This window comes from Orbicella franksi, chromosome 4, assembly GCF_964199315.1.
Source record: "Orbicella franksi chromosome 4, jaOrbFran1.1, whole genome shotgun sequence".
Classification (NCBI taxonomy): Eukaryota; Metazoa; Cnidaria; class Anthozoa; order Scleractinia; family Merulinidae; genus Orbicella; species Orbicella franksi.
The window spans coordinates 29,659,363-29,685,926 of record NC_138148.1 but is presented as its reverse complement, the minus strand read 5'-3'; the positions used below and the strand labels follow the sequence as shown (position 1 = coordinate 29,685,926).

General features: G+C 39.2%; 3 protein-coding genes across 4 annotated transcripts; 1 reads left to right on the top strand and 2 right to left on the bottom strand.

Annotated features, from left to right (window-relative positions):
- Positions 1-1,393: 1,393 nt before the first annotated feature.
- LOC145483840 (calcium-activated potassium channel subunit beta-4-like) lies at positions 1,394-7,242 on the bottom strand. Its single transcript, XM_081462389.1, has 3 exons — positions 6,253-7,242; positions 3,919-4,238; positions 1,394-1,718 (listed from the first exon to the last, which is right to left on the bottom strand). Exons 1-2 carry the CDS (start codon positions 6,943-6,945, stop codon positions 3,921-3,923), a joined length of 1,011 nt encoding a protein of 336 aa, XP_081318515.1. The 5' UTR covers positions 6,946-7,242; the 3' UTR covers positions 1,394-1,718; positions 3,919-3,920.
- Positions 7,243-10,710: 3,468 nt separating this feature from the next.
- On the bottom strand, positions 10,711-22,166 carry LOC145483838 (ribosomal oxygenase 1-like). Of its 2 annotated transcripts, XM_081462387.1 has the most exons (15): positions 21,456-22,166; positions 19,907-20,006; positions 18,864-18,977; positions 18,243-18,349; positions 17,826-17,933; positions 17,296-17,330; positions 16,280-16,374; positions 15,328-15,411; positions 14,945-15,049; positions 14,018-14,110; positions 13,481-13,529; positions 13,066-13,183; positions 12,800-12,899; positions 11,730-11,816; positions 10,711-11,605 (listed from the first exon to the last, which is right to left on the bottom strand). In XM_081462387.1, exons 1-15 carry the CDS (start codon positions 22,145-22,147, stop codon positions 11,555-11,557), a joined length of 1,938 nt encoding a protein of 645 aa, XP_081318513.1. In that variant the 5' UTR covers positions 22,148-22,166; the 3' UTR covers positions 10,711-11,554. The 2 variants fall into 2 exon arrangements, with proteins under 2 accessions (XP_081318513.1, XP_081318512.1); XM_081462386.1 differs by lacking the exon at positions 10,711-11,605 and having other exon boundaries at positions 11,613-11,816.
- Positions 22,111-25,295, top strand: LOC145483841 (palmitoyltransferase ZDHHC22-like). Its single transcript, XM_081462390.1, has one exon. It carries the CDS (start codon positions 22,175-22,177, stop codon positions 23,057-23,059), a length of 885 nt encoding a protein of 294 aa, XP_081318516.1. The 5' UTR covers positions 22,111-22,174; the 3' UTR covers positions 23,060-25,295.
- Positions 25,296-26,564: the final 1,269 nt, after the last annotated feature.

Here is a 26,564-nt window from a genome sequence, read left to right as displayed (position 1 = left end):
AAAATACAAAAACTTCCACCTCTGGTGATAGAATAAAGGAATTCAATTGTCACTTGTACATAGTAAAATCAAGTAAAATTTTAGAGGTAGACTGAGAGGGCTTAATTCATGGCTGCTGGACTGAACCTCATGTTTTAAAACTGTGACAATGTCACCATTAAGACCAACAACCTAGAGTCTGAGTGCTCTAAGCACATAAATGTATACATGGAGAGGATACTTCATATAAAATGCACCCACAAAAATTTCTGACGCACTCCTTCATCTCATATTTTAACATTTTTTGGTGGGTTTGTAAACCTAAGTGAATTCCACAGAAATCTTTGCAAGGCAAGTACTGTGTATCACATTATAACATTACTACATAACACGCTGGAATATTTGCATACTAGGAGGCTAGGGAGAAGGTGGCTTTTCAGACGTCCGTCAGTGTACACAGATATACACTTCAGGGGAAGCCAAGTCTTACCTTATTATTCCACAAATCAACAAAGTCATTTTGCAATATAGAGCCAAGAAAATGCACAAATCAGGAGACTGCCACTGTAACCTTCTGAAAGAAATGACCCCACAAAAGTAACGTCAAAAAATTGTGGCCGCTAATAAATCCCGAAAGTAGCCAGCACTCTAAAATTATAGTTATTTCTCTAATCAATAGTCACACATGATAACTTGATGTACAGTACTCTACAACATTTTAAGGTATCACTCCTGCCACGAAGCATTATGAAAATTCGTGCCATTCATCAGTTAATGTTGTGCAGTGTTAAAACAAAACCTGGAGAATTTTCATCAAGTAACAGGAACGTAAAATATAGGAAACTTTGATTCAAATTTATATCATTTTCAACAGGAGCATACAAAAAGGAAGGTTCTTCAAATTTATATTCAAAACTTGACCATCGCACTGAAATATTGTTACAGCAGACTAGCGTAGCAGTGTGTTATGAGGTACAGTGTAGAAACAGTTTATGGTATCTAACAAGCTTTCCTCTCAACCATTGACAGCACGGTCTAGACATGAAGAGCTCACCCACGTTGCTACAATATAGACTTAATCTGGAAGAAAAGCCTAGTCATACAAACTTTATATGGCAATTTTTACTCGCCAAAAGTAACAACCCCTCAAAAGTAACAACCCATCGAAAGTAAGGGGCCCCAAAGGCTGCTAATTCCGAAAGTAACCAGGGTCATTACTTTCAGAAGTTTACGGTATAACAGCACAAATTCAAACTGAAGGGTGAGTGTGTATGGGACAAGAGTTACACTGATCAAAGAAGAATGACCAAATTTTGGACAAAAAAGCCTGAAAGGACAACACCAAAATACTAAATCCTGCATTTGACAGTTTGATAGATAATATGCAGGCACTGACTTGCCACGTGACTTAATTTGATCCATCAATTAAGGGATGTTACATACCTAAGACACTTAACTCTCACAGTGCCTCTCTCCACCCAGGTGTATAAAGGGGTACCAGCCAACTTAACGCTGAGGGTAACCCTGCGATGGATGAGCATTCCATCCAGGGGGGAGTAGAAATATTCTTAGTCACTTCATGTTTCAGAAACTGGGCTGGCCGGCTGATGGGCCACTTGGCTCATAAGCAGACTTTACCTGTACCTAGGACAGATAACAGCCCCCTAACTAAAAGCTAACAATAACAATACTTCCATGCAGGTCCAAATGTTTCCAAGTTTTTGACTGATAGTGAATGTCTGAAAAAGAAATATGTCCAATTTGTTATGAAATTAATTTATTTGTTATGAAATTAAAATTACAATTGTAACATGCCTGCGGATAGCTGAGCTAATCTAGGCGGGTCATGTTTGGACGAGTTATTAATATACAACTAGGTACAACTAAATACAACTGAAGGTAACAAGAGAACTAAAGAGACTAGAATTGACAATGATGACTAAAGACAACTAATAAACTAACGATATTACAAATAATAATTAACAACAGTTACGACGAGAGACTACAGATACACTAAAGCGAAATTATTGAGTATTAATGAATACATACTAGGAGGAAAATAAATTCAGCTTTACTTTTTGAACGATTTCTGTAAGATCAATATAACAGTCTTCTGAAGCTAGAATTTCAAAAAGTATTTGTTTTATTTTCCTCTTAAAGACATTTTTTGGAAGCTTTCTTAAATATGTAAGCATTTCATTCCAAATTTTTGTTCCGATTCTAGAAAATGAATTCACTTGAATTGAGAGTCTAGAACTTTGTGTGTAAAAATTATTTGAGACAGAGGATCGAGTATTGTAAGAATGAATATCAGAAATGTCTTGAAAGAGATCTTGAATGTTTCCAGGAGCATTTCTGTGTCTTATTTCAAACATAAGGTTAGCTAAAAGTTCATAATACAAAAATTTTAACAGTAAAACACTGGCATCAATAAATAAAGGAATCGTATGTTGATTTCGCTCAGAAAAATAAATAAAGCAAAGAGCTCGCTTTTGGAGCTTGAGAAGCTTTTCAAGGTGAGATTTATATGCTTGGCCCCAGGCCACCAAACCATAAGTTAAATAAGGAGTAACTAAGGATCTATAAATAGTTAAAAGAGTTTGTCTTGCAGAAAGTGCCGTAGTTTACAAATCAATCCTACAGTTCGGCTTATTTTAATACCTACATGATCAATATGATGTTTCCAAGAAAGATTATTGTCAATAATTTTATTACACCTAGATATCTCACAAATTCTTTACATTCTAGAGCCACCTTCTTTTGTTGATCATTATCGAATATCATAATTTTGGGATGATAAGTAAGTTTTCTCTGAGCTGGTCTAAAGATAACAAAATTTGTTTTTTTTTAATATTTAAGGTTAATTTATTAGCCATTAACCAATCGAACAACTTGCAGAGTTCTTGATTTACAGTCGACTCAAGAGACTTAAGATTTTTGTCAGCATATACGGCATTCGTGTCGTCAGCAAATAAAAAAAATTTAAGTTTGTCAGAGGATTCTTGGATATCATTGACATAAATTATGAAAAGTAAAGGGCCTAGGACTGAGCCTTGCGGTACACCACAAGTGGTATTTTGCCTTTTAGATATATAAGAGCCAATTTGCGTAGTTTGAGTTCGACCATCCAAGTAAGATGAGAACCACTTATTTATAACACCACGAAAACCATAGTGATCTAACTTGTGTAAAAGAATTTTATGATCGACTGTATCAAAAGCCTTTTTCAGGTCAATGAATACACCACAGGAGAACAAGCGCTTGTCCATATTTTCCTGTATGGTACTTACAATGTCAAGAATTGCATGCTATGTTGAATGCGCTTTGCGGAAGCCATATTGAGATGAAGAAAGCATATCATTTTGCTCAATGAAAGATTCCATTCTGGAGTAGACCAGTTTTTCGAAGATCCTATTAAAGTTAGACAGCAAAGAAATAGGCCTATAGTTGTTTGCATTAGCGTTATCTTCGGCTTTAAAAATAGGAATAATTTTTGCCATTTTTAATTTAGTGGGATACATCCGCAAGTGTACTGCTTACAACGTTTGACGAGTACTTCAACAGTTGGGTAGGACATGAGTATAAACCATGAGACTTGTTATTTGGTATGCGCAAAATTTCCAATTCCACTTCAGTTGGGGTAACTAGATTGAAAGCAAACGACGAATCGGGAGAGTTAGATCTGTTCATAAAATCAAAATAATTACGCTGAACGGTTGGTAACTTATTTGCCAATTTAGGTCCAACAGAAGCGAAATGGTCATTAAGTACGTTGGCTATTCTTTTATGATCACAGGTAACAGAATCATTATTTTTTCCAAGGAAAAAATGTTTTAAGTTTGAGATAACAGGGAAGTTTGAAACAGTAAGGTTAAACTGTATCACTATGTATTTCTTTGTTTCTTGTTTGGAATGTCTTTGGTCCTTTTTTGGCCATACCTTCAAGCTGTAGGCTGGAGGTCTTGGTAAGGCACAGAGGATCCACTCCTCTTCTTGACGCAGCAGAGGCCCTTGGATCGCAAAAACAGTGTACCAAGCAGGCCAACGCTGATACCAATGAGGAGCATTGGCCACAGGATGCAGTTCAGTATCGCCACCTTATCACTCTTCACACTAGATCTCTCTGTATATGCCTCATCGGGAGTTTTAGGATTGTAATAGCATCTGTATTCATCATCAACTTGGCCATATTTACTCTGAAAGCTGTTCACATCTTCTTCATTGGACCACTTGGCTGTATCACATGGCTGAGTACTGCACTGTAAGATAAAAAAGAAAATCCAAGAGTTGTCAAGAGATTTTAAGGTTACCACTGTAGCAAAAAGCAGGTGGAAATGCTGATTAACTATCAGATTATGAGCTTTGGATTTTTAGGAAGTGAAAGTGTACGAGGTTAAATGTAGAATTTTGAAGTTTCGGGGGAGCATTCAGAAACAAATGGAAGTTAAATTCCTGAGAAGAGTAAAAGGACATTCAAGGTTTGTTTAACAATGAAATCCTGGGTGCCCACTACTAAAGCTTACATGAAAAAAGTAACTTTTTCCAGTTGCCCAAATGCAACAGTTAGTTGCAGCCCTGTGACATTAAAAATCTTAAAATAATTTGTTGGAAAAACTGATTCGCTGGTACACAACTTAAAATTTTACATCATGATTTAAATCTTAAATTTTAATACAGTGGAGAGAAAATTATTGGAAATCGTCATTTAATTACAGGAAATTCCAAAGGATTCCCCTGAAACAATTAGATTATTTGCTCTCGATTTCTATGAGGGAATACTTGATTCAACCTCCAACCAGCCAAATCAACTATCACTTTGTAGATCTTACACTCATACAATTTGCTATTTAGAGTGTCTTGTGAAACTTGTTAACTACACAGTCTTGTTTTCTGAGCAGTAGTCAATTCAGCCACAGCTCATTGTCTAATCTAAATCACTGATAGACTAATTGCTCCCAACAAGACACTCCGAGAAACAGAAACAATAATTTTTACTCTAACCGTCAAATTTCTCACACACTTATTGGCTAATTTTTCGCATCAATAACAGCATTGCCAAATGTTGTGTAGAGATCTACATCTGAGGGATTTCAATCTGATCTCCTTTATTATTATTAAAATTCTATACCTGCCAACTTTTTCTGAGTTATAGTCGTGAGATTTTTATCCTGGGAGTGCCGGGTTTTTCAGAGACCACACGAACATATCTAAAGATTCCCAAAGATATCCAAAAACTTCCGAAGACATCTGAAGTCTTTCGATTGCCATTGTTGAAAAGTTCACCTGGAATAAACTTTGATTTATTTTCTAAAAAATTATAACACTTGGCAACTGAACTCCCGCAAGTAAACTCACATATGCGAAAACTCTTGATATAACTGACAACTCTGAAGTTAGGAAACAGTTTCCTGCCTTATGAGTGACTTTAAAGAGTTTATTTTGACCAAATTTGTATCCAGTAGTGGAAGCAGAAACAGCCCTGCCATTTCGCAGTCCCAGTCTCAGGACATGTATCGCTGCTAGATGCAGCCCCGCTCCCAGTGCTTTCTATTTCAAGAAGGAAGTACCGTTATTTACACATAGTTTTCATTTCTTACATTGGTTTTCGTTTACATATTTTGGAAATTGTGTCAAGCAAAGCTGCAACCACTCACAGTTTTCAATCAGGCGAGAGAATTTGGCCCATAAGGGTAACCCAGCGTGAGTTAGACGTTTTCAATCCCAAGGCGTGAGATTCACACCTAATGCACAAGAGTTGGCAGGTATAATAACCACATTCAAATTCATAATCTATAGCAACCTTAGCTACATGTAAATTTGCATTAAAACAACTACATTTAACAAATTGCAATGAGGGTGCCAACAGGGAAGAACTTACAAACTAGAAATAAGGAGTTACAAAATAATATACATTACATATTACACGATAACACTATACATAGAATTCAAGATTAAATAATTTTACATAAACAAAATAGCTATTAGCAGTTACTTATTGATTAAGGCAACCATCCATAGGAGATCTCTATAAACGAGCACTTCGATGTTTGTACATGTACAAAAAATTCGTGGACTTTTAAAATTACTAACACGGTCTGCCTCGACAACATTGCGCAGTAAGTAATTCCAGTTATCAATGTATCTGTTCCAAGAAGAACACTTTGGCATAGTTTGAAAAATTTATCACGCAATTTGTTATTGATAAATGTACATAAGACTCACAATAAATTAATTTATATTTAGTGTTCTTGAGAAAGAGAAAACAATTCTCACCTGATTTTTATCAGCATAAACGTTTCTGTATAGGTAAGCTGTGTTTTTCTTTCCGTCGGCGTCATAAGAAACTTGTATTTCAAGACAAGGATATTTTGAAGAGCAATACCGTCCACAGTCGCAGCTCTTGTAAACACCGGTCATGAAGCTGGAGATGACTTTACACTGAGCGCTCTTAAGTTGCGTGTCGTTCAAGGCGGGACGGACGATTAAAACGCCCAAAACAATGAGCAGTGTAACTCCCAGAAGGAACAACGTGATACCGAGTCTAATGAGTCGATAAGTGCAGCTTCGTCGGCCAAACGGCCTTCTCACCACCGACGCAGCGATTCCATGTCGAATCGCTGCCTCTTGCCTTCGACGGCCTTCTTCTTCGCTCAGCTGAACGCCAGGTCTCGAAGGAGCCGCAGTAGCATTATATGTAAAATATCCAGGCGGTGGTTGATTCCCTCCAGGATAGGAAAATGGAGGATAACCTGAATTTATTCTCTGAGGATACCACGCATTGTTCTGTTGTTGTACTGTGGGATTATGTATCACTGCTGGGTTTTCCACTTGATACTGTGGCACTGAAGTGTATGGTGGTGGAAGTTCGATCGCAGATTCATGTTGATTTCCCCCAGTTTCCTTCTGTAAAGTGGAACTATTCGCCGCCATGCTGGACGAATCAGTACTTTTTTTCGGCCAACTCATCAATCATTCCCAAAAGGCAATGCGGGTCTTTAACACCCACTCAATCTCGTTCCCAGAATCAGCGCTATCAGTGCGGAAACAGAGAGGTTTCTTCTCCAAGACTCAGATGATATATCAGTAAATGCATTCCACTATAACAGTATCATGGCTGGCTCGCGTCGCTCGCCATCCGGTCTAAGTCTCCGCACTTATTATAAAATCTCACCTTAAAATCAACATACTTTTAGCTTTTTACTTTTAGCCTGTCTATTTTTCAACGCACTCGATAGCAAAAGCAAGGGAAGCAAGCGCGGGCGCAGTTTCGCGCTTGCGTCTAGTTCTCTAGTATGGCGCGTTTTCAGGGTCAAAATTAAAAACTAACTTTTCCACCTTTCCTTACCTGCTAAGTAAAATGTCTGTCATTCCCTGTCTTTGCAATTAGACAGTACACATCTCTTTTGACCTCCGAAACAATAAATTCCGCGTTTCCTGAATACTAAAATCATAACATCCGGCATATTTTGACCTTTGAACAAAATTCTCTGCGTTTCCTGACTTCTCTCGAATTTTAAGTCCGGCATGTTCTGACTTTCAATGTAATTAGTTACCAAATACCGTACTACTTAGCTTTAACATCTCAACTACACATCCCATGCCGGCACATGACAAGCCATTTAGTTCATAATGAAATCTCGCTGCTGAGCCGACATTCTGATTTGCAAAATTTGCAAATGCGCGTTTTCTGACTTCTCGATTCTACCAGACGTCTTTTCCGCATAGGCGTGGATCCTACAGTAATACACATAACATGTGATCAGGGTTTTCAAATTGAAATAAAGTAGGAGGAGGAAATCATAAAGTAGGCGGCACACTCTAGGGTCATGATAAAGGAGGCCACACGTGTAGAGGAGTGCAGGAATGGCTTACCTCCTCCTGCACGGGGCGAGGGGGGGAGAGGAGGGCAATGGGGTGAACACCGTGGAAAAATTGAAAATCTATTTGTCTTGAGAAGCATTTTGATGACTGAAAAGTGATTTTGTTGGAGGCTGCTGTACACTTTATTTTAACAAGGGTTTATTAAAAATTCCTTGAGGGGAGTCCATATTCTGCCACTGCTTGTTGGAAAAGGCCAAGAACATTAGCTGCGGTATTCTTTGTTCCAGCCCTAAGATATACAGGAAATCTTGTGTATCCATCAACTCCACCATGCATTACAATCTTCCATCTGAAACTTAAAAATACATGAGTCCATACTTTGCTGTCCTTTCATGGATTCTGTCCTCACTACCAACAACTAGTCTCCTTCGTAGCCGTTTTTTGGGTGTCACGCAACGCTTCTTTGGAGAGAGCGTTGCGTGACATCCCCCTATCTAACCCCCCCCCCCCCCCACGCCAAAAAAAAAAAAGAAAAGAAAAAAATGGCTGGAAAGGAGACTAACCAACAACCACCTGTATTAGAAACTAGGCGCAATAAGTCTGAATAAATTTTATTTATAATCAATTACGAATAAGGTTCACCTGATCAATTTATGATTCCCGTCTATGTGCCATAGTGCAAGTGACAGTACACAGCTCTTGGTGTAAGGAATAGCCATCTCATTGCAAGTCCCTCCGGATCCGTTCTTTGCATGCATTCTCAGGCTCTCAGCTGGGGCACATTTATATTGCGCAACACTAGCTGCGATTGGACCCTCCGATATCCCGCATTTGGAAAATCCCTAGGAAAGGATCTTACCATGTTATCAAGGTCATCATCACTAATGGTTGTCGTCCTGTCGGTAATGGAGATATTGTACTCCCGCATACGTCTTTTTATGGTACTTTCACTCACACCAAGGGCTCTGGACATGTCGGGTAAGTTAATTTCATAATCGGCAAGATATTGCAGCTGCTCCCGTGGAATCTCGAACCTAGGACGCCCAACCGTTCTAGGCTGGTTTGCTACTGCTGGGGAGGAATGATACCAATTCCGCTCTACCTCCGACAACATTCGCGTCACAGTGGCGAGTGAGGGTCGAACTGTATCAAACACCTGCATGTTGTCAGCAAGTAGAACCAAATGGCGAGAAATTTGTTCCAATCAGAACAGAACATAATCAGCCACATCTTCACTAACTGTGTCCTGTTGAAGTCTCCTTGCAAGATCGAATAATGTATGGCGAAGACTGCTCAAGAATTGCTCTTGTGCCGTCGACGCCATTCATAAATCCCCGGGAAAACCCCTGGCCCCCTTGGGTCCTGGCACTAGGTTTGCATCAGGGGATCCAGGCTTGCGCGGAAAAGACGCCTGGTAGAATCGAGAAGTCAGAAAACGCGCATTTACAAATTTTGCAAATCAAAATGTCGGCTCAGCAGCGAGATTTCATTATGAACTAAATTGCTTGTCAGGTATCAGTATGGGGTGTTACGTTGAGATATTTAAACTAAGTATTACGACATTTGGTAACTAATTACATTGAAAGTCAGAACATGCCGGACTTAAAATTCGAGAGAAGTCAGGAAACGCAGAGAATTTTGTTCAAAGGTCAAAATATGCCGGATGTTATGATTTTAGTATTCAGGAAACGCGGAATGTATTGTTTCGGAGATCAAAAGAGATGTGTACTGTCTAATTTCAAAGACAGGGAATGACAGACATTTTACTTAGCAGGTAAGGAAAGGTGGAAAAGTTAGGTTTTAATTTTGACCCTGAAAACGCGCCATACTCTAGCGCTTCTTTCCCCGCTTTCGACGATCGAACAGTCTATACATTATTTATCAAATTAACATTATAATTAGTAGATATTTGAATCCAGTCCCTTTAGTCAGACCCCCATTAATCAAAAAGCTAAGCTGTACCCAGTAGAGAAGAAACACCTAGCCGTTCTCGTCCCAACAACCCTTCGCTTCTCTTAGTCTTATGCCCCATTCACACTAACTAAACTAGTTTAACCAAATCAGGTTTAGAGTTTTCTAATTTGTTGATTACGCTTTGCAGTCATTTTGAAAAGACAAATTTTAAACCACCTGCTAACATATTTCAATCAAACAGGTTTCTACCGTGTTAAGTTGTAGGGCGTGCGCAGTATGAGCAGCTAACTTTTAACCCTGTTTAGTTAAACAACTTTTAAACAAGTTTGACCCGTTGGTGTGAATGGGGTATAAGTCATGATCAGGTGGTCCGCGAACCACCTAAATAATTAACAATTATTCCCGAGTGCGCGTGGGATATGAGATGGCAGATAACCAACGAGGTGCATAGCGCCGAGTTGGCTATAATCAGCTCTTATCCAATAAGCGTGAGTGGAATAATTGTTGTTGTTAAAAACGCCCCAGAAATTGAGAAAAACTGAAACAAAAATAAAAACGCCCCAAAACATCACACGTACCCTTACCATATTTGTAGGGCATGATACAATGGCTCAAAACCCTTAGCCATCATGATATGATGGCTAAGCTAATGAAAACTCTCGAATCCATTATCCATTGATCCACTTTTTAATAAATATTAATTTTCCACGATAGCCTGGAGTAGTTCTCCAAACTCTACCGAATGCAAAACACGATTCAAAGTCTGACCCGGGTTGTTCGAAAGATGGATAACGCTATCTTATCCAGTGGATTGCGTGGTTTGTTTTGTTATTACTTATCCCCTGGATAGCGATTTATCCGGTGGATAGCGTTATCCAGCCTTTGAACAACCGGGGCCTGGATTTTAAGATTTCTAGATGTGACATTCTTACCCAAACTATAACTCGCAGTACCTATTGTAAATTGAGAAAACTTAAAACGAGAACAAAACAGAAGTTCCTACAATCAATTGCCTTTTATTACTGTTTACAAATAACTACCCTAATGTATATTACAATTCTCTCCACACTGTTTGTCTCTATTTGAAGTAACAGCACTTACTTGCAAACATGATATTTTTGCATAATTATCTATCATCTCAGATACTCCCTTTTTTTTCAGTTTTGCGCACTTTTTACAGTACAGTAGATCTGCGCATGCCCCGAGTTGTGCGGCCGTCTCTCTGTTGCACAAAGTACAGCGTAGCATTGCGTGACAGAGAGAGGGCCAGAACTGCGCGGAACGCGTGACTGGAAAATATCGCTTATCGCAAGTGAAAACTAAGTTCAATATTTCAGTTTCATTCTTAACAAAAATTTCAAATATAGTACTTTTTACAGCACGATAATCTGTGTGGACCAAGACATATTTACTAGGTCAAGATATATGTAAAAAAAAAAAAAAAAAACTAGGCTTAATTGTACAAGATGCGCTATCCAAAACATGGCTCTATCACCGAAACTCAAAAATGGTTGCACCAAACATAAACTTTTAGCACAGGCAAACGTTTGGGTTCAAAAGAAAGGAATTTACTGCTGTTTAATTCTCTTGAGTTAACAACCATGCGTGATGGGTATCTTAGATCTCGAAGGGAGGCTACAGTGAAAAAGAGATTCACATTGTTGTCTTGGTGAGGGACAGGTTGGTGGAGTGAGGTCTTCTTTATCCCTCTCTTCCCAGTCTTTCGTCAGTCATGATGTTGTCTGGCAAAGATCACTCCGCGTTCAAGTCTTCGCGCGCAGCCATGTTCGCAAAACGGAATGAAATCACAAAGGCGACCACAGTCTCTACTGAATAGTTTTCACTTTCTGACGAGGATGCCCTTCTCGTAAAGCAACGTGACCAGGTCAATCTGAAGAAATAAAATAAGCAAAACAGGGAACAGTAACAGCAAAATTCAATCTTCACCTGAAAACAACCGCATTTAAGTAAGCTATAAGAGAACACCGCAGAGACAAAAAGTTAAGATTGTTTACTTTGTAAGTGATGTCATCGTGAGGTAGGTCTTTCACTTTAATATAATCCGGGAAACTTCTCAAGATACTCTCCACTACCGGTCCAGCCTGAAAAATAATAGTGCAAAAGATGATTTCAAATCCTGAAGCTTGGAAAAGATAGCATGTCACTATAGCGATTTTTTTGGAGTCACTGACATAGGGGAACATATGCAAATATTTGAAGGTATTTTCTATTAAATAAAGAGAAGCAATTCTTCAATGCAATTATTTGGTGTTGACAGATATTGCAAAGCATGCACCCTAAAATTCCTTCAAAGTGTGGAAGGAGCAGGCAGCTTTTCAGTCTCCAAGAATTCACGAGCCCACAGTTTTCAGGGTAGCTGTTGCTTAGCAACATCCTTCCTCACGTGACAACTTTCGGGACTGGCTGGGCTTCCTCTGATTGGCTAGCATGAAAACCATTCGGACCCACAGGAAGAGCACGCGTGTATTTCCCGCCAAAACTACCGCTGTCAGAAGCAAGTATCAATCTCATGTACAAGACCTACTTTGAAGCCAAATTGACAGAGACCATAAACACAATCATACTCAGTTGTTTTCAACTTTGTCCGTTGAACATGTACGGACACTTTGTAATGTTATCCCCTTGCTCTCTTCTGCAGTTTTGAGTATCGACTCGTTTTTTAGTTAGCGCTGTTCCTAGCATGTCCTTACAAACATCTTGGACGTTGCAAGTTCTTGAAAGATCCAACAAAATGAAAAAACCTACACGGGATTTGGGTCAAGTTACGTTTGACCACTACCGGGTAGTTCTGTAACGCAACAAAACGAAAAGACGGGTAATTGAAGACCTGAGGTTAATTTAACAGATAGCAAGTATCATAAGTATCAGATGATTTCTCTGTACGGTGACCTAAAATTTCATCGAGTTGCGTAGCGTTGCGTTGCGTTGCGTCATGTTGCGTTAAGTTAAGTTAAGTCTGACCACTACCAGGTACTTCAACGACGAGGGAAGTCGTGAAAAAACACGCGACAACACAAAACAAACTACACCAACAGATTCTTGACAAGTCAGTAAACAACCTTACCTCTAACCCGAACTCCACACTGTCTAAATCTTTCTCGTGATAGACTCGGGAATTCTCCAGGGTGTGATAAACAGTTATTACTTCACCTTCGACCACTAGCCTGCAATTAAACAAAAATTCAGGCTACAATTATCGAGGGATGGCGTCCAGTATCCCTGACCAACCGGACCCTTGACGGAAAACAACATTGTGCATTTGAGGTGTGCACTGTACAAACTCCGAGACTGGAAGAATCACGCTTTCCCCGTCCAGAGAAACGTTCTTACCTTGCTACTCCCTTGCGAATCAGTCTAACTTCTGTGTCTTCACCAATAGTAACCTTGTCAGAGATTTGTCCATCCTTCCACGATGAATTGTCTCCAAAAACACTTTTCCTTGCTTCTCCTACAACAAAATTTTACATCTCTGACTCACTTATCTGAATCTGCAAAGCACCCATAAATCAACCTCAAATTTTGGGGAAAAAAACATAGTTGGCTGAAAACGCTTGCTGCAATTTACAAAAGAAAACGAAATAAAGGTTATTTATTAGGATACGAATATCTACTAGTTCCCGCGCGGGATACATATGTTGAGGAAACTAATTTCGCTGCTCCGGGACAAGAAAATTTCATATCCTTGTTGTGTTGCGTTGCGTTGCGTTGCGTTACGTTACGTTGTTATTATCATGAGTCCACTCACCTTCTGTTAGTACTGGAGGCAAACAATCACGGAGAACGCCCACGGCCAACTACACGTCACGAAAAACAAAAACATGAAAAAGGACAAAGTATACTGTACTCTAAATTAACTGGGATCGTTTTTAAAGGAATATCAAAAAGGTCAAATTACTATGATAAGGACAAGTTCTGGAGTTAGTATAAACGAAACTGAGATAGACTTTAACTTTGAGGGAAAATATAGCTTTCTTGCAGTTAGGAAGTGAGGAAAGAGGGCTCCTTCTAATCTTGGTGTGGAAGGCACAGTATACGTCACAAAAAAACACTGCCCCATAAACCTATTATTTTCATTAATTTTCTCGTTATTTTGTCCTTTTGTTCCCTATGGTATTATCTCAGCTGTGTCTTCTACACCAAGTAAGAGCCGGAAAGAGTTTATCACGCTACAAATTAGTTAAAACACTTTTAAAAGGTGTCAAAAGTGAATCAAATTTTGCTCAGATAGTTTTCGGAAAGAAAGGTACGTTGTCACGGTAACAATTTCTGTAACACATTCTACCTGGTCTGCAGCTGCATCAACAGGAGCATGCGACACTAATTTCATCATCAGGTTTTCAACCTTCCTCAGGAACTCCGACCTCTCTTTGGTGTTCTACCGTAAAAAACAACGGTAACGTCAAAATTGCCAGGTATATTAGGGAGTTTATTAAAAAACCACGACGGCAACGGCAACGGGCACGTGGCTAACCAAAAGGTTTAATGAGCAGACCAATGGCAGTGCACGTGCGTTATAATGCTTGGTACGTTTCTTTGCCGTCCTCTGCAAGACAACAACGTGGAATGACTAAATTCTGCGTTGTCTGAAGAACGTGAACCACGACGGCCATTTTTAAAATTTGTTTTTTAAATTTATCGCTGTGTCCCTTACTTACTGTACTTCGTGATAGTTTTGACAATGATAAACAAAGTAAATGACTTAAGAGTATCGCGAGATTCGTAGGTAAAATATAAAGCCAGTTTTTAATCGACGTTGTCCTCTGCGTCGCCGTCGTGGTTTCTTCAACTCCCTATTATCAGTAATGTAGGTTTAAAACACAGACAATATCAACTACGATAAAAGTAGACTGAGTAATGGGAAATAGGAGTAGCAAATATCACAGGCACATCATGGAAGGAGCATCTTTTAGAACCCCGCTCTGGTGCTAAGTAAAATTGTAGGAACTCAAGAAATGGTGCTCACTGGAGAAGGGATTTGTTACCAGGAGCTAATTTAAAGTGCCTGAACAAAAACCTGTTATCTTGATAATGGATAAACATGAACGCTAAACTTAACGAAAGAAGTCCCTCTAAACTCAAAACCAATACTGATAAAATAGAAGAAGCAAACTGTAAGGATGCTTATCATCAGGTAAGAAGTGCTAAGGAGAATAGGAGAGCTTTCTCGCATAAGGATAATGCTGGTTTGTGTACAAGGATAGCAGCTCACCAATTCCGAATTTGCCACACCCATAAAGTCCAGGTAATTGAGAGGCAAACCCTGGCGGAACTCACGATCTTCCTCAAATGCAATCTGTAGTGCACCTGGAATTAACTGCGACAGAAGTAAATTCAATGTTAGTCCAAACCTATGTTATACACACTATGTCTGTATCATTGATAGAGGGTTTATATCCATTAAAATGAGACTACCTCGCTTGAAACACTGTAATTAATATTCTCAAGGACTTTTTGCACCCCTGTTGCACAGGGTAATAAAAAACCTCTGGGTTTCGCAAGGGATTTCTTGACTTGTATAGGTTCATAAGCTCTAGCATGATCTGCTCTTTCATCTAAAGTAAATCAGCAGTAAGTTATTTTAATAATGATCACCTTTTCCATAAAATCTGTCCAGGAGTTCTTTTGATATGTGGACAATGTGATGTGCAAAGAATGGGTGTCACTTGGTGTGTCTGCCTGAAAAACAAAGAATCACTATCAATACAGTCGAACCTCTACACAACGCCCACCTTGAGCACAGAGGAAAGTGGCCGTTGAAGAGAGGTGGCCGTTATGGAGAGGTAGTGGTGTAATAAGACACCTGCTTTATTAGGGATGTAACAAACACATTCAAAGTATTTCAATAAAACAGACACCAAAGAGAAACAGAGACCAACAACACGTGGTATGGATCAAGTTTCATGACCTTCCACAATAAAAAGTGGGTTTTTGCTTTTACTGTTTGTCAGTCATTGATTAACTGGGGTTATTTTGGCAGTTGGGACGCGCTTTAGTGGCATTGCCATTGTGGAGAAATCACCGTCGTTGAAAGACTAATTTAAGTGCAACTAACGCCATTTTTTTTTTTTTTTTCACTTGTAGAAATCTCATTTTTCTGTCACCACCGCGATAAAATTATCATTGTAGCTATTTTCGTGCCATTGAGGAGAGATCGCCGTTGTTGAAAGTAAAATCCGTCAGCCAAGACAAAAAAAGTGGCCGTTTCAGAGAGGTCACCGTTAGTGGAGGTTTGACTGAAGTGTTATTTTGAGAACTTTCACACATACTAGAACGCCATACTACATCGTATGTGATAAAATTATTTGGTTCTCACATCTAGATTGTAGCAACTTGGCAGACTAGTGGTTACACTGCAGTTCAAATTCCAACTTTGGTTGGAATGCCAGTGGTCTCTATTTTCCAAAGTTCTTAATATATGGCACAAGAATTTAGGCAAAAAAACAAAAAAAAGTAAGCAAATGTAAAAAAGGCCAAATCAGATGTCATGTATATGTACCGGGGTCATTACCAACTTCTGATGTTCAAATTGATGAACATAACCGACCTGATGAATTGTTCCTCTTGGAAAGTAAAGAACATCTCCAGCTGCAAGCTCTGTATCAAGAATTGGATCACCAATTTCTTCTTGGCTGAAATTAGCTGTCAAGAAAGGGAAGAATACATAATCACGTTTTTCAAAACGAAGTCTATCATGTCATTTTGAAGACTTTAATTACTTGGTAGTGTCATCATTCTCACATTTGCTTTGTGACTAAGGAAAGGTGAGAGAGAAGGGGAAGGGGTGAGTTCATGAGATGCCCATATACAACTTTCAAGTAGCTTTTGCTGCCATTTTAACTCTTTACTATCAAAATTTAACATATAATCTCACCGCTGTCTCAAAACATTAACAATGTACATGTAGCACATCCACATTTCATCAAAGATACCATTTACAGTGTATAAGGTGCTACATGATGGTCAAGCCTGCATTCAAGCCAAGTATCCCATCAGATTTAGAAGAACAAAGAGTGTGTCTTCTCCCCTACCCCAAGTTCCAGGGGGATTTCAACTGACAGGGATGGTCAAGTGATTTTTTTTGGGCTTGAAATTTTCGATTCTCGGATTTTTTGACAAGTATTTTTTTTTTTCGGTGGTAAAGAACGGATTGTTTTGGGGGAGAGAGGGGGGATTCAAAACAGTCTGAAAATTCATGGGTAGTACCCTGGCCGCATAGTTCTGGGAATAAAGTTAAGGCTTGGAAATTAACCAAGTGATTTTCTTGGGGTTAATTTTTGGTCCAGAGATTTTGGGGGGTTTTGTTGGAGGCCCTAAGGATTTTTTTGGTTTTGGTATTTTTGTCCCCCACTCTATCATTCCCATCACTTGAATTCCCAGTACCCCGCCCAGCCCTCTGGGCCTGGAGATGGGATGCTGGATCCTCCTCATGTTACGTGATCCATGGCAGGATTACAGGGTTTTGTAATGTCTAGAGCTACTGTATGTGGCAATCGTCAGTGCCTCTCTAATTTCTACCACAGCCTGTCTGATTCACAACCTAACAGAAAAGGTCAGACTTACCACTAGAATACCTAGGTAAGGATTCTGCATCACGTCTGCAATGAGAGCAAAAAACATTATTTTGACTTCTTTTTCATCAATGAACATCATCTGTGAAAACATCTGGTGATCCCCAAATATGACAAGTCCAAATACTGTGGTAGAATACTGGTTGTTAGCCCTGCGTTTGGGTGAGCTTATAATGGCAGGGAGTCTATATCTGAAGGTGCATCTTGTGGGGGTGATGTATAAGCTGCAAATATATACAGTGTAATTGCTTAAAAAAACCTAAGTGTTTGGAAATGACCACAGATACTGTATATAATTTAAGCCATTCTGAAGAAAGTTTTTGATCTGTACTCTAGTTGCCAACTTACGCCTATTTGAATTTGTGTTTGAAGTTCAATGCTCTGTGAGGATGTTAGAATGTAAATAAATTATGTATTTAACTTGGATTGAAAACAATTTTTCTGTGTGTGATTATTATCAGCCTTCCCACAACTGGGCCCATTTTTGCTCAGGATGTTAACTTTATAACATGCAGTAAATACCTTGGATTATAGAGCCTCCAGTGTTTCCGTCCTTCGAGTTGCACAACAAAGGCTTCAATATCATCATAATGTGGTGCAAAGCCTTGTGACCCAGGAGGAGTAAGATAACTAAAATTAGAAGAACAATCAGTCACACACAGAGTCTTGAGGAGTCTACAGACTTCGTCTACTACACTACACTAGATGAACTATAACAGTGCCCTATGCAACATTACACGTAGATACATTTTTAGTATGTGAGAGGTAAACATAATGAAGTCTGACTCTACACAAAGGTATGAATCTTGAAAGGAACATCAGCTATCGACTTGTAATGCATGCATCTAAACATATTTAGAGTATATTATACAACTGTATTTTGTTCACCAATTAGCGTGCATATTTTCTTTTCTTTAAAAACATTAAACAAGTCCTTACACATTGGCACCAACCAAACAACCAAAGTACTCCTGCAAAAGTGAAGTCAACTTCCACACAGAATGTGAAAAGGCTTGTGGATTCAGAAATCGAACAGAGCAGCCATTCTACAGACAAAATAAATGAACGTGCTTTAGAGCCATGCACTGTTGCAATGCCAACATATACTTTAGATCCAATCATTGCAAGTAAAATGCTGGGAATACAATGATTACTTTCTTTTTCCATGAGTTTTCCTCAGGTGTAGGTCTTTTTGAATCACAAAGTAATGTAAAAAAGTATATCTTATCTGCCAGGCTCATTTGGAAACATATTGAGTGAAAACTGGCATTTGGCACCATGCTGAGATCTAAAAATATTCATCTGGTATTTTACATGACTTGCATTGATTGATTGCAGAAACAATTATAAACAAGAAGTTACCTTTAGTTAAATAATTGGATCACAAAATAATTAACAAATGTGCAACATTTTTACAAATCTACAACATTTCTTTACTACAAGCGTATTTGTCTATTTTAAATATTCACAGATACAAGAAAAGAAAGCTGATCATTAATTATTATTCCTTTTTTCTCCTTCTACTAGGCTACTAGTCATGCAATTTAAAAGTGTACACACCTCATAATAGTCCCACACAACTGGAGCATGAGCTCTGCCTCTTGGGTTATGAGTTTCTCTCTTTCCATCTCTATATGACGTAACATCCAAGTTGACTGAGAAATAAACTCTGTGCTAAAGTGAGCAACAAAATTAATGTAAGAAAGCCAACTTACATATTTCGGTAATTACATTTTGTTTTGCTGAACATTCAGCTTATCTTATTTGTCAAGTTTAATGTGTGCACTGTTTATGTTCAATGTTGCACACGTGCTGCATTTGCATTTATATATCGCAATGATGCTTATCGCGTAATGCGCTCTATTTAAAGTTGCATAATTCTGAGAGTTACCAGTTGTGCAGAAACAAACAAGCTAACCAGCTGTCCAATCTGTTCACTCACCAGTTATTGCTCTCCAGTTATTTGTTAAGGTTTTTATCTACCATTTGCAGCAATGAACATCAATCACGGAGGCAGTCAAGAAGTAATTTTTTAGTTGGTTTGCAAGTTTTCGTTATGTTAATTTTACTGTTTGTTTTGAACACTTGTAAGGCTGCGTGCCGATGTAATTTCTTTGTATTTTAGATCGGACTGAATTGTTAAATTAAATACCGTATGGTTCTTCTTTTGCTAGCATCTTTGGTCTCTTGATCAACGGAACACATTTGATAAAAAGAAGATGTGACTATTGCAGTTTTAATCACAATTAATATAGCAATTGCAAATTAAACCTGCTGAAAATCTTTTCAGGGCTTAAACAGGATTCAAACATGTGGTCTACAGTGGTTGCCAAGGAGATATAACATGCAGGCTTTTAGCCAGATGGGCGTCCAAGTATCCCATGGACGGCCACTCATTTAAGAAAATTGTTTTATTTTTCATATGTTGCCTTATAAATAATGTTCATTTGAGCAGGCCCTATACACCCTGTAGCACATTTTAGACACCCTCTTTTCAACCACTGGCTAAAAGCCTGATAACATATGAACATTTTCAGTCTGCAAGCACTTTTGTTATGTTTACAATCATTTCAAATAAAGGAAGATTTACAGTTAGTATTTACCTTCCTAAGAATGTCATCCATTTCTTTGGTGCTGAACCACCCATCATTATAGGTCAAGTGGTGTCTCTTTATCAACAAAGGCTTTTGTTCCCATACATCACTATAAAGGAGAGGTTTTTTTTTTTCAACATCTGCTACAGGGATATGGCTGCCCCTCTTGACCAAAGCCAACCTGCTGCAGAATTTACAGGCCATATGCATAATAGAGAGTTATATCTAGCGTAAGAATCAGAGTCAGATTCTTGATCAGAAGAGCAGAGCAATTTTACGATCTATTGAAGTATAAATCAACGGAGTTGGAAACAGAACACTGATTTGCTGTCCATTTTGATTTCTGATTGGTTGTGAAGTTAAAAGCCATAATTTGTTACACACTGACACAACACAAGTGTCTGTGAGCTCAATGTACAAATGTAGGTCATTACATTAATTTTTAAGATTCCTTTTCTGATCGAGTGACAGAAACCTTCAAGTAGGAGATGAGTTGAGCATATAATGAAAATACAGATAACTCATATTTTCTTAGTTTAAATGTAAGCTTATACTTTTCCTTGAAATATGTCTTATATGCATCTACATATACCCTCCCAGTGGGGGGAATTCCGTATAAAAAGTACAGGGGTGTTCGTTGGAAATTTTGAAAAGAACCCCTATGAGGTACCAAGATCCTGTTTTGTGGGCGTGGCTTAAATTTTTTTCACTTCTGAGAGGTACCAATTCTAAAACAAACATTATCTCCAGTCATTTTTGTGGCTCAACACCCTAAAAGAAGGATGGCGAATGGTCCTTCAATAGCTCTGGGTCTCGAATTTCACGGGTCTTGCAGTCTCATTTTTTAGTGGTTGCATGCATCTTGCAGTCTCGATTTTTCTACAAAGCTGTCTTGGAGTCTCGATTTTTTGCAAGGCTATGGGTCTCGAAGTCCTAATTCGTTCCTGTATCTGTTTTTATAAATTACATCTTGTCTTTACATGATATGAAATTTCAATGAAGCAACTTGCAAATTTTCCAAGAAAAAGTTAATCCTAACTTCTCCTAATTGCCTTAATTCCACAAAAAGGTACAAAACCTACCACGACGCCTGTTTTGACGCCAGAAAAACAGTTATATTTCTCTACGATATCATAATGTAGTGTGTTATAATCGAATTTCCAGTTCCAGTCAGTTCCAAGAAGCTAGCTTAAGGCTGTACAAGCTCATTCTAGCTCTCAACTAAATCTGGGGCTCGAATTTTAAGAGTCTGAACGTCTCACGCTCGCGCTCAAAACACTTTGAAGTCTCAGTCTCGCAACCCAACAAGTCAAAATGTCTCGGGCTCGCAAAGAAAAACGCGTCTCGCTGTCTCGCAAAGTCTCACATTTATCACTCGCCACCCCTTAAAAGGTATGAAAAAAGCTCCCACTGTGGACCTTTTGAGGCTGAACACCCTAAGAGCTACCAAAACTGCCTTTTTAACCCCTAAAAGGTACGACAAGTACCCCTGTCCTTTTCATATGGGAGTGCCCCCAGCCCCCCATCCTCCCACCCCACCCCCTCCGTTGCACACTACCTGAAAAACTTCCTGGCTTTTACTGGACTTATTAACCAAGAGAAAAGTCCATCAGCTTCTAAATCTTCTTGATCTAAGTTCTTCTTTGCTATCAATTCCTCCTGCTGATCCGATTCATCGTTCCCAGTCTCACTGTCGGTTTTGTCTGCCTTCTCCACAGCCAAGCTGTTTGCAGTAAGATTACTTGAGGAGTTCTCCAGATCGACACGATCATAACTTCGATAGCCGTTTCGCTTCTTCTTACGGCTGGACAAGCCCAGACTCTGTCTAAGCTTATTCGCTTTGCTGAATAGCCTTCCTTTTCCTTTTTGTTTGGGCTCTAGAATATCAGCAGTTTGGTCATCGAGATCAAAATTTCCATTCTCGTCTTCCGTGTTCAAACTCTTACTGCTGCTAAGTTTGCTTGTTTTCTTGGAGTGACTTGACGAATTGTCCTCGTGCGACCTTTTCTTCGATCCAGACGGTTCAGTGAGTCTTTCTTCCTCCTTTTGAGATGTTTCATTTTCTTTTATTAGCTGCGACTGGTAAACACCAAACGCTGAACGTCTTCGAAGACTTGACTTCATTCTCTCCAGAAGATCCTCGTGGAAAAATTGATTCTCCCGCGTAATCACAGCGGAATTTTCCCAAAGCAGACATTCTACATGTATGAGTAACGGAAAGTCCCAGGGGGTGGTTTGCAAGGCAGCCATATTGGATTTGACAGTCTCAGCAAAGAGATGAACGACTTGACCCAGCATAGATATTTTGGGAAAGCTCCCCGAAACACAATCCTTGGAACCCATTCCATGGGAATTGGATATGTCATCTTGATGATTATTCTTTTACTTTGGTTAGAATTTTTTGAAGTGATTCCTTCGCTGTTTCGAGACTCCACGCAACTGTTTACAACCAACTTCTTAGTTTTTCTTTACATTATGATCAACGTGACTGGGAATTATTATTACTTAGTGACCACCGACACGTCTTATAAGAAGGTTGAAACATGCAACGAAGAAAGGGATGGATATTTCTACTGCCAATCTTGCGAACAAAATTCGCCTCCGAGGTCACACCATTGTTCGTTTTGTGACAGGTGCATTGTAAGGCGTGACCATCATTGCATTTTCACGGCATCTTGCCTCGGTCACGCCAACTACCGTTTCTTCATAGTCTTCAATCTATTCGTATTCGTCGGATCAGCTTATGTGGTGATTATAAACCTGTACTATTTGCACATCAATATTGGCCCTTTAATTCCTCTAAGCTTTGAAGCCATCTGCAAAGTAATACCACTTCTGACTGTGTTTAAACTGTGGACTGGTAGTGTCACGTTATATTATTTTCTTGTGGTTTGTGTGACATGGTTGTGTTTAATTCAAGCGTTCGGTTGCTTTGGGTGTTTTGTCTTTCAAATGACATTGATTTTCTCTGGACAGACAACTTATGAATGGCGACACAACATTTTCATTTATGATGAAGGATGGAAGAAGAACTTTCAAGATATCTGTGGACCTCTATGGTACCTTTGGTGGCTTTTCCCATTTTTTCAGCTACAAAAGCTCGCATCAAACGAGGAAGATTACTACACTCAATACACTTCAAAATCTTCAAAGTATGTCTAATTACTCAATATACAACTCCAGCCATATTTTTATTTATAAAGACAATTAAACAGTATACATATGCTCTCATTGATACTCTACCGACAGGCTTTCAGATCATGCAATCTGGCAAAATAAGTTGTAAAAATAAATGCTTGTATTCCTAAGGTAAAGGTAAAAAGGTAAAGTCTGCATACGAGACAAGTGGCGGACATCAGGCCGGAGCTTATCTCGGTTTCTGTAGCATAAAGTGACCAGGAATAGTTCTACTCCCCCTTGGATGGGATGCTAGTCCATTGCAGGGTTACCTCCAGCATTAAATTTGCTGGTAACCCTGGGTGGTGAGAGGCACTGTGAGAGTAAAGTGTCTTGTGCAAGAACACAGCACAATGATCCTGGCCAGGACTTGAACACAGACCGCTCAATCTTGAGTCAAACACACCAACCATGAGGCCACCACACTTCCACTCTAGGATCCTGCAGAGTCCCCTGTAAGATTTTAAACCTGGGAAACTGGATAATATCTTAAATATGAAGGCAGGTATTATAACAAGCTTTGTATACCATAACAATACCTAATCCTGACTTATCGGTACACTTAAGCAGCATATCAAGCAAGTTTGGTAGAGCTGTGATTTGTAATTTGGTAAGACACAGTCAAGCCAAATACCCATTGCATGGCCAAACAAGCCTCGCTTGCCACTATAGCAAACCAAAAAGGTGTGATTAGATATATTTTATCATGCAGGCTGTACCTAAATTTAACCAGAAATGCTTAATCCTACCTTTCCAGTATGCTCAGCAGCGTATTGGGTCATATATTTTGGTAAAATGTAGTAGAGCCCAAAAAAATACCCATGGTGAGACTAAACGAGCACGATGTACTGCCTAAGTGTACCACGTAAGGTACAATTAGATGTTTACCACACCCAAATTTGGCCAAGTGACCATGATATCATATCATATCAGGTCAGTGACTTGATATTGACTACATGTATATTGCAGGATATCAGAACAGTAGACATTGCTTCTGAATGGCTAATTGTGATGGCATTTGGGAATGGTACGGAAGGAAATGAGCTAACCTTGATCATTTTGAAACTGTCTTCCTTCTTAAGCTCACTTCTTTTACAAGAATTCATTTGTCACCTTATAAAAAAGGAGTTTCTAGTTAAGCAAGTGAGATTTCTCCATAGTTTTGGCCTGTGAAAGTAACAGGGTAGTTTTCCAATAAATTTATAAAAACAAGGTGTTGAAGTTCTTTACTCTAAATGGACATGTTCTTTTGCATGTACAACCAGGTCTCTTGCATGTACAACTAGGGCTAAAAAATTAAAATAAATGACTAAGTGTTAAATGTATTTATCATGTATCATTTATTATGCATTGTATTTAATTGGGGACACTGTAAATAAATAAACAAATAATTGCAAATACAGCACAACATCCTCTTTATTATGGCCCTGTTACTACCCTATTAAGAATTCCAACTACTGGAAGGCTGACCAGTTGGCTAATTACAAAAAGTAAAATGAGGAGTTGTGTCTAGCCTGTGAGCAGGCTCACTTGTTTAGGTAGGGTATCGTGGGCAAGGGCGGCGGAGCTGCAACCGAGAGCCGGCAAAGCTGGTGATAAGAATGGCTTTGCTGGCTCTCGGTTACTGCTCCACCACCCGTGCCTGCAATACCTTACCTAAACATGTGAGCCTGCTCGCAGGCTAAGTTGCGTCATGAAAGGAACTTAGTCATGACACAAACTAGTTTCAAGCGTGCACCCCAAGAATGTAAAGTAAATAAGTAGAAATGTAGTGCTTCATCACTCATTTTGTATACATTGAGGTCCATTTGTCTATGAGATGCCATTTGATGTGGTTGAAAGAAAGGAATAAAATGTAAAAAGCATAGGTGTACAGGCATCTTTAGACTTGAGGGGAGGGGGGGGTGGTCTCCATGCCCAAAAAAAATTGTGCAATGCCCAGTTGGGTGAGTGTTAAAATTGGGATACAAAAGCATTTAAATTGGTGTATAAACGAAAACATTCACAATTCTCACGTCTAATGAAACTATGATTCCAAAAATAGTTATTTTTAAACCTCGCATACCCTCCAGGGGGAGTCCGCCCATATAAAAAGGACGGGGGTACTTGTCGTACATTGTACCTTTTAGGGGTCAAAAAGCAGTTTTGGTATCTCTTAGTGTGTTCAGCCACATAAGGTCCACAGTGGGAGCTTCCACGGTACCTTCTAGCGTATTGAGCCCCCCCCCCCCCCCCAAAAAAAAAAAATGACAAGATAATGGGTTGTTTTAGAATTAGCACCTCTTAGGGGTGAAATATTTCAAGCCACGCCCACAAAACAGGATCTTGATATCTCTCAGGGGCTTTTCTCAAAATTTCCGACGAGCAGCCCTGTTCTTTTTACATGGGAGTTCTCCTCCGAGCATACACTATGACCTTAATCGACAGCCTACTCGATCTATTAAAATAAGAAACATGAAGAAAAAGTTATTTCTTCGTACGAAAAAGTCAAAGAAAAAAATTATTTAAAACGGCTGTTTGTGGAGCCGTTCAAAACGGCTCTCTTCAGAGACTCCACAAAATCAAAAGTCTTGGTCTTATTTTGCTTTGATTCTTTTGTCATTGTTTTGTTGATAGGAAATTGGAAATGGGAATGATATCCACAGCGTGGATTTCCACGATACACATTTAGGCTTACCGACGTGTCGTTTTTCCAAGACAGAATGCCTGATCGCGTATATCATTTGACTTAAAAGTCCGTTTTGGCGAGGCAAAACGTCAGAGAAAGTAGCATGTAAACTTTGAAACCTTTTGGAATGTTTTCTCCCAAGTGCTGACATTGTCCGAATCGTGAGAATTTTGTCCGAAAATTTCACAATTTCCGAAATTCAGGGTGGGGGTTGCAGGAACTAAGGGTGCGTTCCTTTGGGGTGATCTGGATCAGGATCAGTGATCCAAGATCACTCAGATGATGGTGCATCAAAGGAACCGATGAATCCGTGACCAGAGCGGATTCACATGATCCGAGTGATCTTGGATCTCTTATCCTGATCCAGATCAACCCAAAGGAACGCACCCTAAGTCTTGTTAACAAGTCTTCTGTTGGTTTACAAGTTATTTTAGATCAAACCCAGCTTCGAAAATCCCTGGGGGTTTGATTTGGCCCCGTTCGCCCTACGCCGGAGAAATTATATTTGAAAACGGAGGATACACTCTGAAGACGCATCACTGAAGTGTAGGTCGGAGGAATTGAAAAACGCAACGATCAACGGTCATTTTGGATTCGTGTTTAAGGAAAACTCAGTCACATGAATCACATGATTACCGTGACGCCATCGTTTTCGAAAAGCTCCGTTTTTTAGAACCCATCCACACGTATCCGGATATTTTTTAATCCGCAACATTTTCTTTCCGGATACGGCTTCAGCCCACACGAATTCGGATATTTTCGAATCCGCTCTCCAAAGTGGAAAAATAAATCCGCAACGAATCCGATAACATGTGGAAGGTG

Excerpts from the sequence above, each read along its gene's own strand:
- LOC145483840 (XM_081462389.1), bottom strand. The coding sequence starts at position 6,945 with ATGAGTTGGCCGAAAAAAAGTACTGATTCGTCCAGCATGGCGGCGAAT. Across the intron at positions 4,239-6,252 it reads TTTATGCTGATAAAAATCAG|TGCAGTACTCAGCCATGTGA; the intron begins GTGAGAATTGTT and ends TTTATCTTACAG.
- LOC145483838 (XM_081462386.1), bottom strand. The coding sequence starts at position 22,147 with ATGGCTGCCTTGCAAACCACCCCCTGGGACTTTCCGTTACTCATACAT. Across the intron at positions 20,007-21,455 it reads AAAGCCAGGAAGTTTTTCAG|TGATGTATGGGAACAAAAGC; the intron begins GTAGTGTGCAAC and ends TCTCCTTTATAG. Across the intron at positions 16,375-17,295 it reads CTTACCTAGGTATTCTAGTG|CTAATTTCAGCCAAGAAGAA; the intron begins GTAAGTCTGACC and ends CTTTCTTGACAG.
- LOC145483841 (XM_081462390.1), top strand. The coding sequence starts at position 22,175 with ATGAACGACTTGACCCAGCATAGATATTTTGGGAAAGCTCCCCGAAAC.